Here is a 14,318-nt window from a genome sequence, read left to right as displayed (position 1 = left end):
GGGTGTGTGTACTATGGTTGTGGAAAAAGTGTAACCCGTGTCTTAAACCCCCTCCTTACAGCGCTGTGCACTCCACCTGGGACGACAGTGGTCGGTAGTTGAGTGCGTGCAGTGTAGTTCTCTCTCCCCAGAGACCTTTTGCTCTTTGGGAACGTGTAGAAGGAAGGGGAGAGATTACAAGTTGCTTGGCAAACCCTCCCTGAATAGCTTGGTGGGGCTCTAGATGGGGAGGAGGTCGTGTGTGCTTATGGAGTATGTCTTCCAGGTGTATATTAGCCCAGGTATATAGGAACCCAAGGACTCACACCAACTAGGATGATTACCGCTAATGCTCTCTGAGCCAATCCGTTCCTATTACCCAGGCTTTTCTCTTTTTTTCTTTTAGTGTGCTCTCAGGGCTTCACACTTAATTCTCACAACAATCTCTACGATAAATAACATGTCTTTATGTTATAGACTAGAGGCCCAATGCACGAAATTCATGCAAGAGTAGGCCTTCCTTCCCCTGGCTGCTGGCACTGGCTTCCCTCTGGCACCCGGGACCCCGGGCTTCCCTCGCAGCCCCGGCTTTCGTCCGGAAGGTTGTCCGTAGGACATCCAGTCTAATTAGTATATTGCGCTTTTATTATTATAGATAAGGAAACTGGGGTTTAGAGTGGCTGAGTCATTTGCCCGAAGAATAAAGTCATGGAAGTGGGACTGGAACCCAGGCGGTGTGTTTGCAGAGCTGGCGTTTGGACAGGGTTCCATGGTTGTTATCATGTCAGTCACACCACTTCTAGCCGTCCCTGCCATCTGTCGCTCCGCACTGCATCTCCACTGGGTGGTTCATCAGTCATTGTGGGCGAGGAAGGCTACCCCCATTTGCCAGAACATAGTTCTCCTTCAACCCATGGAGTGTCCTGCACGCCTTGATCTGCATCATCTCTCATTATTGGCTCCCTCTCCCTTTCCCTTTCCAGTAACATTTCTTTCCTTTTCTCTTGACCCCGACAGACATCTCAGCCAAGCCCTGGTGGTCAGTCTTCATGCAGCAGCCAACAGTCCCCCGTCAGCAACTATTCCAACAGTGGGCTCGACCTTCCTCTGAGCGAAGGAGGTGGTGTGGGAGACCTCGGTGCCATCGACGAAACCCCAATCATGGACTCGACCATTTCCACTGCAACCACAGCCCTCGCTCTGCAAGCCAGGAGAAACCCAGCAGGGACCAAATGGATGGAGCACGTCAAACTAGAAAGGCTCAAACAAGTGAACGGAATGCTCCCGCGACTGAACCCCATCCTACCCCCCAAAGCCCCTGCGGTCTCTCCTCTCATAGGAAACGGTGAGTTCCGTGTCAGACCGTGTTTCTGCTCAGGGTTTTCGGTTCTTTTAAACGCGGCCACAATACTGTGAGAGGAACCGGCCCTGGGTTTCATGTGTGCTAGCTTTCCCACCAGACTTAAAATTATGCTGCAGTCGGACCTATTAATGTATGGAGAGTCCATATTTTAAAAGGATAATGCTGACACAGAAAGTAAGCCTGTGCATGACTCGTCCTCTGAGGTTGACATGGTAACGGTTAGACCAGGTGAAGAAATGGCAGCAGCGGAGGCATCTGTGGTCAGTGCCTGTCCCTTGTTTCTAAAAGTAGGAGGCCAGCGGCCACCTTCCTGAGGTTTGTCCAGTTCGGGGAAAGGCAGGCAACCATTTGCACTGTCCGCCCAGGTCAGTTTTTGCGTCTGAGCTAACACTGGTTGCCCGGAGCACCCCCAAGGGTGAAGATTGTGTGTTTCGGTTCCATAGGATGTCACAGGGAGCCCTGAGTGTGGACGTGATGTCCTGTAATGCCTGTGGCCTACACACGTGCCTGTAACTTCAGTGCTGTGTACATGCCTGAGCTTTGCGTTCCGTCCTTGCATTCGGCCTGTGAGGAATGGAACTGATCCAGACAGTCCTTACTGTTTGGTCTAACCAAGGGTGCCAGAACTTGCCCGTGAGCTTGTAAATAAAGTTTTATTGGCCTCCAGCCACACCCACTCCTCCGGGTGCCTGTGGCTCTTGGTGCTGCAAGGCAGAGGTGGGTGGCTGTGACGGAGGCTGCCCGGAGTGGGGAACTGACAGCAGTTCCCGCCTGGCCCTTTACCCCCCCCCCCTCTGCCGAGGCCTGGATCAAGTCGTCCTGAAATGAAGTCACCTCTCCCACACTTTCTCTGCAGGCACCCAGCCCAGTAACAGCTGCAGTTTGGGCGGGCCCATGACCCTCCTCCCCAACAGAAGCGACCTTTCCGGGGTGGACGTCACGATGCTGAACATGCTCAACCGGAGGGACAGCAGCACCAGCACCATCAGCTCGGCGTACCTGAGCAGCCGCCGCTCCTCGGGCATCTCCCCCTGCTTCTCCAGCCGGCGGTCCAGCGAGGCGTCCCAGGCCGAGGGCCGGCCCCAGAACGTGAGCGTGGCCGACTCCTACGACCCCATCTCCACCGACGCCTCCCGCAGGTCCAGCGAGGCCAGCCAGTGCGACGGGCTGCCCAGCCTGCTCAGCCTCACGCCGGCCCAGCAGTACCGCCTGAAAGCCAAGTACGCGGCCGCCACCGGCGGGCCCCCACCCACGCCGCTGCCCAACATGGAAAGGATGAGCCTGAAGACCAGGATGGCCCTGCTCGGGGACGGCAGGGAGTCCGCGGGGACCCTGCCGCCGGTCCACCCGCCCCGGAGGTGTAGCGACGGGGGAGCCCACAGTTACGGTCGGCGGCCCCTGCTGCCCCAGGACGCGCTGGGCCACGGCGTGAGAAGAGCCAGCGACCCGGTGAGGACGGTCTCGGAGAGCCTCTCCCTGCCCAGGGTCCAGCGTTTCAACAGCCTCCACAGCTTCAACCCCCCGGCGCTGCCCGCAGCCCTGGAAAAGCGTAACCTGGTGCTGCAGAACTACACGCGGCCGGAGGCCGGGCCGCCGCCCCGCCACTTCCGCACGTCCCCCTGCCCTCCGAGCATCGCCGAGAACGTCACCCTGGAGTCCCTGACCATGGACACCGACGTGAGCCTGAACGACGAGGACTTCCTGCCGGACGACGTGGTGCAGTATTTGAATTCCCAGAGCCAGGCTGGCTACGAGCCGCACTTCCAGAGCGCCCTCTCCGATGACAGCAAAGCGCCCCAGGGGCCCAGCTTGGCGGGCGGGCCTGGCGACTTCGACCAGCCCGGGCTGCCCGACAGCCACGCCGCCGGCCAGCAGTACCGCGAGCTGGAGCAGCCCTGCCCCGAAGCCAGCAAAGCCGACCTGCCCATCCAGTGGAACGAGGTCAGCTCGGGCAGCGCCGACCTGTCCTCCTCCAGGCTCAAGTGTGGCCAGCGGTCCACAGCGCCGCCAGCGCGGGCCTTCGGGTTGTATAACCACGTGAGTGCCCACCCGCCGAACCCCTTGGGGAGCGGGGCCGGCCCAGCGGGGGTCTACCAGAGCCCCGGGGAGCACTGCAGCGCCTACGGCGGGCCCGAGCACCTGGCGGTCCACAGCGGCGGGACCAGCACCAACAGAACTGTCTTCCACGAACAGCCCTATAAGGCCCAGCAGTACGGGAACTGCCTCAGCAGGCAGCCCGGGGCCCCCGGCTTGCTCGACGGCGCCAGTGGTGCTGGGATTCAAGCGGCAAAGCTGAGAGGCACCACCCTGCAGGGGAATGGGAGCCAGCCAGATTTTAGCCTGCCCATGATGCCCAGTGAGTCCGCTGGCAGCGCGGTGAATGGCGTGCCCACCCGATACCCGGTGGGGCAGGGGTACTTGGCCCACCCGATGCTCAGCGACGGCGTGCACCACCAGGGGGCAGGCCGCCCCGGGCAGCCGATGCTGGGGCAGGTTAGCGCTACCTCACATACCAATGTATATCAAGGGCCAGAGAGCGGCCTGCCCGGGCCTCCCAGCCTCGGGGGCCAGCCGTCCGGCATGGCAGCCGTCAGGGACTACCAGCCGTGCGCCGGCTACGGAGGCGGCAGGCGCCAGGCAGTGCCGAGAGGCAGCCTCGCTCTGCAGCCGGGGCAGCACGGTGACAGCAGTCAGACCTGCAGGGTCAACGGCATCAAGATGGAGACACCAGGGCAGCCCCATCAACTCTGCTCCAGCGTGCAGAGTTACTCTGGTCAGTTCTATGACCAAAGCATGGGCTTCAGCCAGCAAGACCTGAAAACTGGCTCGTTCTGCCTCTCAGAAGCCAGCTGCCTGCTGCAGGGGGCTGGCCCCGAGAACGCGGAGCTGCTGTCCCCGGGCGCTAACCAGGTGACGAGCACGGTCGACAGCCTCGACAGCCACGACCTGGACGGGGTGCAGATTGATTTTGACGCCATCATAGATGACGGGGACCACGCCAGCTTGATGTCAGGAGCCCTGAGCCCAAGTATCATTCAGAACCTTTCCCACAGCTCCTCCCGCCTCACGACGCCGCGAACGTCCGTGCCGTTGCCAGCGCTGTCTGTGAGCACCACCAACATGGCCATCGGGGACATGAGTTCTTTGCTGACCTCCCTCGCGGAAGAAAGCAAATTCCTTGCAGTTATGCAATAGGCGCCGGGGAAAAGGACTGCCAACGGACGTGAAACTTTAGGAGTTTAAACGGTTACATTGAGTCATTGTTTTTGCTGGCTTTTTTTTTTTTTTTTTTTTTAGTTCTGTATGTATTTTAGCAATCTCATCTCACATCCTGGGATGTGTTTCAAGTATATTCCTTTTATGGAAAAGGACTCTGAAAAACCCTAAAGTATTCTAGGGAGACTGTCTTCCATTTCAGTTTGAATCAGTATTGTTACACTCGAAACATCCCCCTTTTTTAAACAAAAACAAAAAACAAACCCTGTGAGTCTGCCCCCTTTCTTAGTAAACCAGTATAAATGTGTGATGTGCATGTTCTTCTTTCTTTTCGAAGAGGTCAGACGAAAGGGTGTGACCTATTCCTCTGTGACTCACAGGAAACAGGAGTTGGTAAGCCTCTGACCAAAGGCTTGATTCCACCTTTTAAACTGTCCTTTCCATTCGCCCAGTGTTTGTTTTGTTTCTTGTTTGTTTGTTTGTTTAAATTCCCACATTGGGCACAAGAATGGATAGTGAGTTTAAGAACCTTTTGCGGGTGAATTGTCGCATAGAACACAGATGTTTTGACATGCCCCCCGCCCCTAACTCAGTTCAGGGCATGCTTTTGACAGTCGCCACAAGTGGAAACTTGGGGCTCTTGAACATCAGTCATTTGCTCACAGTTTGGGTTTAAAATTCTTCCTGTCCACCGGGTGCTTCGGGGGGTGGGGGGGGCAGGTCTGTAGGGTCAGTTCTCAGTTATCCACTTTGCCTCCTTCTCTGTGAGCGCTCCGTGCCAGGCAGCCTCCCAGGAGGAGGAGGAAAGCCGGTGGATGGCACGCAGGCACGCTGCTTCTTTCTTCTGTTCCCGTGAGAAGCTTAGGTGGGTTGTAGGTTGAAGCTGTTGCGTAGGACTAACTAGTTTGGGGAGTATTTGTAGGTTTGCCATATTTGTTGATCAGTTCCATCTCTTTACCATTATCCTAGATAACTGAGAATCGATTATATGTAGTGCTAAGTACAATCCCACAGCTGGCTGTCACTGACATAGGGAAGGACTGCTTCTATTCTAAGCGCCCTATTTTCAGGGATTTATGAAATTTAGTTGTAACAGGAAAAGCTCACGCACAACGATAATTGGAATAAATTGCTTTGACCATTTTTGGTATTTGAGAGACTAGGTGGGATGTCTAGCAGCTGTATGGATGCCTTTTTATACCCTGTCGGTTAAATGCTGCATCCATTTAAGAAATTAAATGTTCTCTGCAGTTAACCCTTCCTGTGGGCTCAGTCTGTCCTTTTGTTTTGGATTAAACGATTAGAAGAGTGTAGCTACTTCCTATGTGCAGTGGATACACATAAAGAACATACTGTGTGTGCACAGGGTACATGGATGATCCAGCGTTTTACTTACAAAAATAGGTCAACTGTTAAAATTTTAACACCTGAGGCTATCTGCTGGGTTCTTCCCGTTGATCCTGGAGTTGGACTTATCCAAAGTGACTCATGGTTCCGTCGTGTGGCTTTTCCCCTTTACTCCTGCCATTTAAATGAGCTTCAGAAAGGCAACGTCAGATGCAATAACATGTTGGATAATAGAAAGACTGTGAGGACTAGCCCGTTTTTCTCATGTTTACGTTCTCTGGTTTGGACCAAGAACCTCAGCGTGGAGGTACATAAGACAGCGGGGTTTGCCTTCCCCTGGATGTCCCCGAGATCAGCAGAGGGATGCTGGGGTTTCTCCTCCACATCCCGCCATCCTCCCATGTGCAGCAGCGCCTTCTTTTAAATCAAAGGATGCATCCGCGTTGGAACAGAGCCCAGCAGCAAAAAAACAGCTACTTGATCTGAGCTCAGTACAGTCGAGTCTCTCCCCCTTTCAAAGGGAAGAGCGAGGCTTTTCCTGCCTCCATCAGGTAGGTCCTCCTGATCGGGTCACAACATCAGCGATCCATTCCCAGTGTCTCCTTTTTCCAGGAACCTCCAAGTCCCCAGGTCCAGGCCTTATCCTCACTGCTCTTGTGGTTTCGCCCTATCTCTGTTCTCCTCTGCCTGAGTACTTTCCTCAGGAGTTGCTGGGTGGGACCCCAGTTCCTCAGTTCCCCTACTTCCCTTATCATCTGTGCCTCTGCTTTTTCTTCTGGCTTCCGGTGATTCTCCGGGTTGCCCAGTTTCTGAAAACATGTTTTCCTTGCTCCTGCCTTGAGATGTGCAGGAGACTCATTCCGGTGCAGCACGTGGCTCCTTCTCCACCTGGAAATCTCAGAGCGACGGGTCTGTTGTGACCGTCAGTGGCAGGAAGGTCTTCTGGGGCCGTTGAGGAGTGTCCTGTCGGGATGTGGGTCTCTGTAGACTTGGCACCTCCTGTGGTGGGAGGCACCCCCAAGCCTCCAGCCTTCTCTCCGCCGTGTCACTCTTGTCACATCCTCCTTTGTTATGGAGGCTCCTGCATGGTGTTCCTGTCTCACATCTTTGTTAAATGTGTTTTTACATGTCAGACCATCTTTGTTTTACTTTCTAAAGAACGAATTAGAGACTAGTTCAATGTGCCCTGCTCCTCACACGTGGGCTCATCCTCCCGAGCCACAGAGTTTTGATTCTTGCGATGTACGTGCCTTATTTTGTGTTCATCGTGTCGATGCAAGGGACCATTTGGTGTTGCCCAATCAGAAGTCAAGGCTGCATGCGCCCCAGCCAGCGGAGAGCACACGCCTGTAGCGACGGTAGCGGAGTCTGAGCTGTCTTGTAACCTGGTTTCCCGTGTTGTTTTGAACCGATAGGAGGATGTTCTCTTCGGACAAGTTACTGTTGTGTATCCTGCAAACGTGTAAGATAAAGTACAAGTTCATTTTTTTCACCTTTTTTAGATTTTTAAAAAATAAAATGTGTAATCCTTTTTTAAAAGAAAGACATGTAAATACATTTACGTATTGTAGGCATAGCGTCCGGACGTGGCCGGCCCCGGGCCTCCCTGGCATCGGCCCGCCGCCAGAGCGATGCCCCGCGCCCGCCTCCAGCCCAGAGTGCAGCCGCCACAGATGGACTCGACTTTTGCTTTCAGAACCACTTAGTCCTTTTGTAACAAAGAGAAAGAACAATGTTTCTTACGATGTCAATAAAAAAAAACTCTTTGTACTGAACATCTTAGTGTGTTGCCTATTTAATGCATAGATGGATGGAAAGAATGCTTTCCTTGGAAAAATCCAGAGCCTGTGTTTGGAACAGACCCCCACACACAGCAAGCCAGGTGCCCTGGTGCTCGGAGACCCAGATCCCTCATCTCTAAGGCGGAGGAGATGCTGACATTCCTGCTAGTGAGAGTTGAGGGTGTGTGCCTGGACACACCGCTTGTAACCAGGATCGGTTTTCCTTAATGTTATGGTTTGCCAAACTCTGTGCGGAAGGACCTAAATGGGATTCAGAGGCCAACGGCTTAACGTGTCCCTCTTTTATATATTATCCTCTCATTTCAAAGGGTCTGAGGGAGGACACATATCAACAGAAAATCTGACACGGTATAAGGCCACTTTTATGTGGCTTTTAATAACTGGCTTCAGATGAAGGTTAAACCGCTTACCTCATTTGCCTGCTATTTTCCTGTCAATATTCCCCAGATTTCTGTAACGGACTCCAAACGGGCCCCTTCCTCTGTCTGAACAGCAGCAGGTGTCCTTGCAGCCAGCAACCAAGGGCACTGGTGGTATCTCAGGCCACAGTGATGGCCAGGGCCTCATGCACTCAACTGTACAGGCGACCTGCACGCGGCCCAGGGAACTGGTGAGGGACGAAGTCCCTGTCCTCTCCCTGTCATAGGGATGCTTCACGTTGTTTTAATCACAAGGGAGAACTTTCTCCCATAAACCCCAAATTCGTTGCTTTCTTAACTAGATCCCTCACATAACGTGTCCAAATGAATTCAGAAAGAAAGAAAAAAAAAAAAAAGGAATTTGTGCCCAGCCTTAGATATCCATATTCAGCTTAGGAAGATGCATGCCATGCAGCAAGTCAAAATAAATAAGAAATGAGGCTAATAGAAAGGAAAATGGGGAGTGTGGTGCATGACACAGCCTCCTGTACGTCTGTGAGCAGGCACGCAGGTACGAGTCAGCTTTGCTTAGAAGATGCCTCCTGTGAAGGACAGGAAGGAGGCAGAGTCTGAGGCAAAGTGGTGCAGCTGCAATGCAAATGGTATCTCCTAAGGATGTATTTTAGCTCGGCTGATTGGACTCAGTGGTTGAGCAGTGACCCATGAACCAAGAGGTCACTGGTTCGATGTCCAGTCAGGGCACATGCCCCAGTTGCAGACTCTATCCCCAGTAGGGGGCGTGCAGGAAGCCGCTGATAGATGATGTTTTCCTCTCATCGATGTTTCAGTCTCTATACCTCTCCCTTCCTTTCTAAAAGCAATAAAGACACATTATCCTATCTAATAAAACAGTAATATGCAAATTGACCGTACCTTCGCTATGCCCACAGCCAATCAGAGCGAACAAGATGGTGGTTAATTTGCATATGCTGAGGGAGGGAGGAGTGAAGAAAGCAGAAAGCATGGCGGCTGCGCGGGTGAGTGGCGGCACAGCTGTGGAGCACGCGGCCATGGTTGCCTCTGAGGTGGTGGTGAGCAGTGTGAGCAGCGACGACGCGGCCACAGTGGTGGCAGCAGTGGTGGTGGGCGGGGCGCACAGTGGAGGCGGCAGGCGGGGCGTGGCGGGTGGTGTGCGAGGCTGCGGTGGCCTTGGAGGCAGTGGTGGCTGCGGGCGGGGCGTGGCGAGGCGGGTGGCGCGTGGTGGGGCAGGTGGGCAGGTGGGGTGTGCAGCAGAAGCAGCACGAGGGGCCGAGGAGGCGGCGGCAGCGTGCGCGGCAGGTCAGGGTGATCAGAGGCGGCGGCAGCGAAAGGCCACAGAGGCAGCTGCGTCAGCAGGGGCAGAGGGTCGGGAGTTAGGGGCGAGGCGGGCTGGGTTGGGTGGGTGGGACAGGCGGGAGGCGCCCCACCTGTTCGGCCCGCCCCGCCCCGCCCGCCTCAGCGGGAGAGGTGGGGGGGCAGGAGGGAAGCCTGCCAGAAGTCTTGCAGGAAATATTCCTGCAACGGGTCCCTAGTTAAAAAATAAAGATGTATTTTAAGTAATTTTTGGAATTCAGAGGTACTATTATCTACTGCCCAAAAGAGAATATAATAGAAAAATAGAGGGGGAAAAGTTTTTTTTTAGAGGGAAAAATTTAACCCACTGCTAATGTCATACTTATCCCTTTTTCTGCCAGGGTCTTCTCTCTATTTCCATGGTAGTGTTTCCCCTTTGGTTTTACTTTATATTGTATTGACTATTCCAAATACAATCAAGGCTTGACCCCATTGATTATCTAATAGGAAAGAGGAGAGGACAGGAGGCAGCTGATATTAAGGAAAATGGAGCAAGCATTGGAACTAACTGGATTGTGGGACAGATCACCTGTCCGGGGACAAGAGAGAGGGAGGTAAGCATGAGAGCAGGTTTAGCCAGATGTGTGGTTTGGGTACAGGAGGTCAGAAGCTGAGGGGATCCAAAGGTGACACCGGCCTCTGATGATGCAGTGGGGTCTGGCCTGTGTCAGAGAGGCCAGTGAACAGAATGAGAGAAGAGTGAGGAAAGGAGTGGGTGATAGGATGGAACAGCATGGAGCAGAGAGTAAATACTCATTGCTATTTCACTAGGGTATCCAGATTGGACTTACTGGGCATAAGACTCAGGTAGAAGGTTATTTTTATTTTTTCTGGGAAAATAGCTTTGAAAGATGCCTTTGGCAGTGGTTGTGGGTGACACGTGGAGAGAAGGGGGAGTGCGGGGTTGCCCTTGGAGCAGCACAAGCTGCCTTGCCCCTGGGGAGCAGGAGAGTGAGCCAGCAAGGGCCCCGGCGGGCTCTGCCCCAGCTTCTTCCCGGCCCCTGGAGGCAGGCTCCCGCCAGTCAGCAAAGCCCCAAGGTAGTGGGGTGCTGGGGCAGACCAGGTCCCATCGTCCGGGCTTTCTGTCTCTAGCTCTTCGCCAAGTAGGCAAGAAACTTCATTGGATTTCCCAGTGAGTAGTGCTTCGGGGTTATTTTGCTTTATGTTACATGACTGTTTATTTAATAAAGTAACAGGGCCCTAGCCGGTTTAGCATAGTGGGTAGAGCGTGGGCCTGCGGACTGAAGGGTCCCAGGTTCGATTCCGGTCAAGGGCACGTAACTCAGTTGCAGGCTCGATCCCTGGCCCTGGTCGGGGCGCATGTAAGAGACACCCAGTCGATGTGTCTCTCTCATCATTGATGTTTCTGTCTCTCTCTCTCTCCCTCCCCCTTCCTCTCTGAAATCAATACAAATACATATATTTTTTTAAAGTAGCCGGTTAATGCCTCAGTCTTACCTCTGCAGGCTCTGGTCATACCTCCCTCCTGTCCCAGGTTCTCTTCTGTGGGTGCCTTCCCAGCCTGGCTGAGCGAGCGCTGACAGGTGGCCTGGCAGGTCTGTGACCAAGCGGCAAGGAGCACCAGCAGCACTGGCTGGGGCCCTCCCGGGGAGGGAGGAGGCCGTGGGCTGGCTGAGCTTTGCCAAGCAGGGCAAGACGCTGCCTGGGTTGGCTGTACGTTTTCCCCTGCTCTGCAGCGTCTCACAGGCTTCTTGCTGAAGCTCCATCTACAGAAACACTCCCAGTGACTCCAATTAGAGAAGCCGCCCCAGGACCTGCCCTTGTCTAGTCCTGGAGTGTGTGCGAGCGGGACATCGCAGCAGGCACCCCTCTCCTGGCTCTCTGTGCCTGAACGTGGGGATAACTCCCCCCAGTGTGTGTCTGGGACTGTTTGTGACCCCGTGTGTCCCTCCTGTGTGTGCTGAAGCCCTGAGTACCAGCTGGAGAGCTTAGGAGGTAGAGGTTTGCCTTCTCTGAGGCCAGGGCGAGAGGAGGCGGGACGAGAACCAAGCACGTGTGCTCCTTGGCTGGGCTGCTCTGAGAACCTCAGCCCCTGCGAAAAGGCCCGGAGAGGGACAGGGAAGGCTGCTCCTGCGAGCAGCCCGGTGGGCTGTGAAGCCGGCGGCCCCAGGTCGGTGTTCTTCCCCTGCAGCTGTGAAGGGCCCTGATGATCCCCGCTCAGAAGTCTGGCTGCAGCTCCTGTGAGCTGGCAGATGCAGGCCTCCAGCCCTGGGGCTGCCAGGGCCAAGTGCGCGGAGGTGAGATTCACGGCATTCCCAGCGGGAGAGGGAGGCAGCCAGCTGGCAGGGGATTACTGAACAGTCAAGCCAAGGAATGTTGTTGCTGTTTGGAAGGAGACAAGCAGCTCGCTACCTCCCTTCTCCTCCTCCGCCTCCGCCCAGGCGTGGAGACGGAGGTGCGCCGGGCTCCTAGGCGGAGCAGAAGGCACAGAGCTGCTTCACTCCCCGCCAGGATGAGGGGCTGTGTCTCCAGGGCGTCGACTGCATTTTCATTTGAGGATGGCTTTGACACCCCCAGATGTTTTACCCAAAACACACCTCCAGGCAGTTCCCAGAGGTACTTTTTAAATACACAGCAAACTTGGTAGGCAAGAAAAATAAAATTGGCTAACAAACAAAACGGCCCAGTGGCTATGCCACACGCGGGGGATGTCTACAGTGTCCTGCATCCGGGGTTTCTTCCCGGGCACCTGGGGTAACAGGCGCTCCCGGGTGACTGACTAGCAGTTACAGATTCATGGCACAGCCACTCTTTTTTCTATGTTTTTAAAAGTTGTTTAGTTACAGCGGATATACAATATTATATTAGATTCAGGTGAACAACATAGTGACTAGACATTTCTATAACTTACAAAGTGATCACCCCGATAAGTCTGGGACCCCTCAGACACCATGTACAGTTATTACAATGTTATTGACGCTATTCCCTATGCTGTGCTTTACCTCCCCGTGACCATGTTTATAACTGGCCGTTTCCACTTTGTAATCCTTTTCACCCAATCCCCAACCCCCTTCCCATCTGGCAAGCATCACTTCATTCTCTCTATATAAGACTTCTTTTCTGTTTTGTTGGCTCATTTACTTTGTTTTTAAGATTCCACACATAAGTGATATATCATATGGTATTGGCCTTTCTCGGTCTGACTTATTTTACTCAGTATCATACTCTCTAGGTCCATTCATGTTGTCACAAATGGCAAGATTTCATTATTTTTTATGGATGAATCATATCCTGGTAAATATATATATACTGAGTGGCCAGATTATTATGATCTCTGAACGCATAATAATCTAGCCTATATATATGTATATATGACAGGGTCTCTCTTTTCCGTGTCCAGCACGGAAAGAGAGATGATCCGGTTCTTCAAGTAGAGGGGCTGGGGATTGAGGAAATATGAAAGAAAGAGAGAGACACAAAATAGAAGGAAAAGGCTGGGAACCGGGTGGACCGCTGTCCTCTTCTGAGGGAGAGACATGACCCAGAGCCGATACAGCACGTTTATTTTATACCCCCAAACACCAGGAAGTTTCACCAAAAGTCAAGACAAAGGAGATTATTTGCATTTTGGAGTAGGCTGGAGCATTCCTGGTGCTTGACTGGATTTACATATCAAAGCACACTACCCGACCCAACACCTGAGCAAAGGTAAGAGTCAATGCTGAGAACACATCTGCCTTTTTGGCAAAGCGTGTTCCCAGGGTGTGGCTTTGCCAACGCCACTGGGTTCAGCTGACAATAATTAAAGAATGCCCATGTGCCTCCCCAGGCGAGCGCCTGGGAAGGCACATGGGCATTCTTTAATTATATATATATATATATATATATATATATATATATATATATATATATAATTCATGCACCAGGCCATATAAATACCTGGTGCATGAATTCGTGCATGGGTGGGGTCCGGCCAGCCTGGCTAGGGGGAGGGGACATGGGCAGTTGGCCAGCTTGCCTGCTGGTCGAACTCCTGGTCGAGGGGACAATTTACATATTAGCCTTTTATTATATAGGATATACACTGAGTGGCCAGATTATTATGCGTTCAGAGATCATAATAATCTGGCCACTCAGTGTGTGTGTATGTCTATATATATATATACATATACATATATATATATATATATATATATATCCTACCTAATAAAATAGTAATATGCAAATTGACCGCACCTTCGCTGTGCCCAAGCCACGCCCACCAGCCACGCCCACTGACCAATCAGGGCGAGTATGCAAATTACCCAACAAAGATGGCGGTTAATTTGCATACGCTGAGGGAGGGAGGAGTGAAGACTGAAGACAACTTAGAAGGAAGAGGGAGGAAAAGTGGAAAGCAAGATGGCTGCCAGAGGGAAAGCCCGGGCGGGGCGGGGCGGAGCGGGGAGGGGCAGGGCGGAGCGGGGCAGGGCAGGGCGGGGCGGGCGGCAGTGGCTCTCGGGTGCAGGCGCGGAGGCAGCAATGGTGGCGGCAGCGGCAGCACACATGGCCGCAGCAGCCACTTGCAGGATTCTTCTTGCAAATGGGCCACTAGTATATATATAATCTTCTTTATTCATTCATGTATTGATGGACACTTAGGTTGCTATTATAAATAATTGCACAGCCATTCTCAAGAAACTTGCTGCTCCCTGTACAAACCCCACCCGCTCCCCCAGCACCTCCCACGTGACCTACATCCTTTCAAAGATGAAGTCATGAAGCATCATGATCAAAATATTTCCCCCGCAGTTCAGGCAAAGAACAAAGTCCAGCGATCCCATCCGAACCCCCTCCCCCTTGAGTGGAGATAAATGTGTCACTGAAGTGGAGGTAACAGCTGACCCTTTCTCACCCGCC

At 53.2% G+C, this 14,318-nt stretch overlaps 1 protein-coding gene across 1 annotated transcript in view; it reads left to right on the top strand.

The window, feature by feature from the left end:
* GLI3 (GLI family zinc finger 3) overlaps positions 1-4,603 on the top strand; it is a 279,986-nt gene extending 275,383 nt beyond the window's left edge. The window contains exons 14-15 of the mRNA XM_054726279.1: positions 997-1,324; positions 2,199-4,603. Of these exons, the coding sequence (XP_054582254.1) occupies positions 997-1,324; positions 2,199-4,537 (2,667 nt within the window). The 3' untranslated portion in view covers positions 4,538-4,603. The remainder of the gene's footprint in view (positions 1-996; positions 1,325-2,198) is intronic.
* The last annotated feature ends 9,715 nt before the right edge of the window (positions 4,604-14,318 follow it).

This window comes from Eptesicus fuscus, chromosome 14, assembly GCF_027574615.1.
Source record: "Eptesicus fuscus isolate TK198812 chromosome 14, DD_ASM_mEF_20220401, whole genome shotgun sequence".
Classification (NCBI taxonomy): Eukaryota; Metazoa; Chordata; class Mammalia; order Chiroptera; family Vespertilionidae; genus Eptesicus; species Eptesicus fuscus.
The sequence above is the reverse complement of the archived record's forward strand: the minus strand, read 5'-3'. Positions and strand labels throughout refer to the sequence as shown.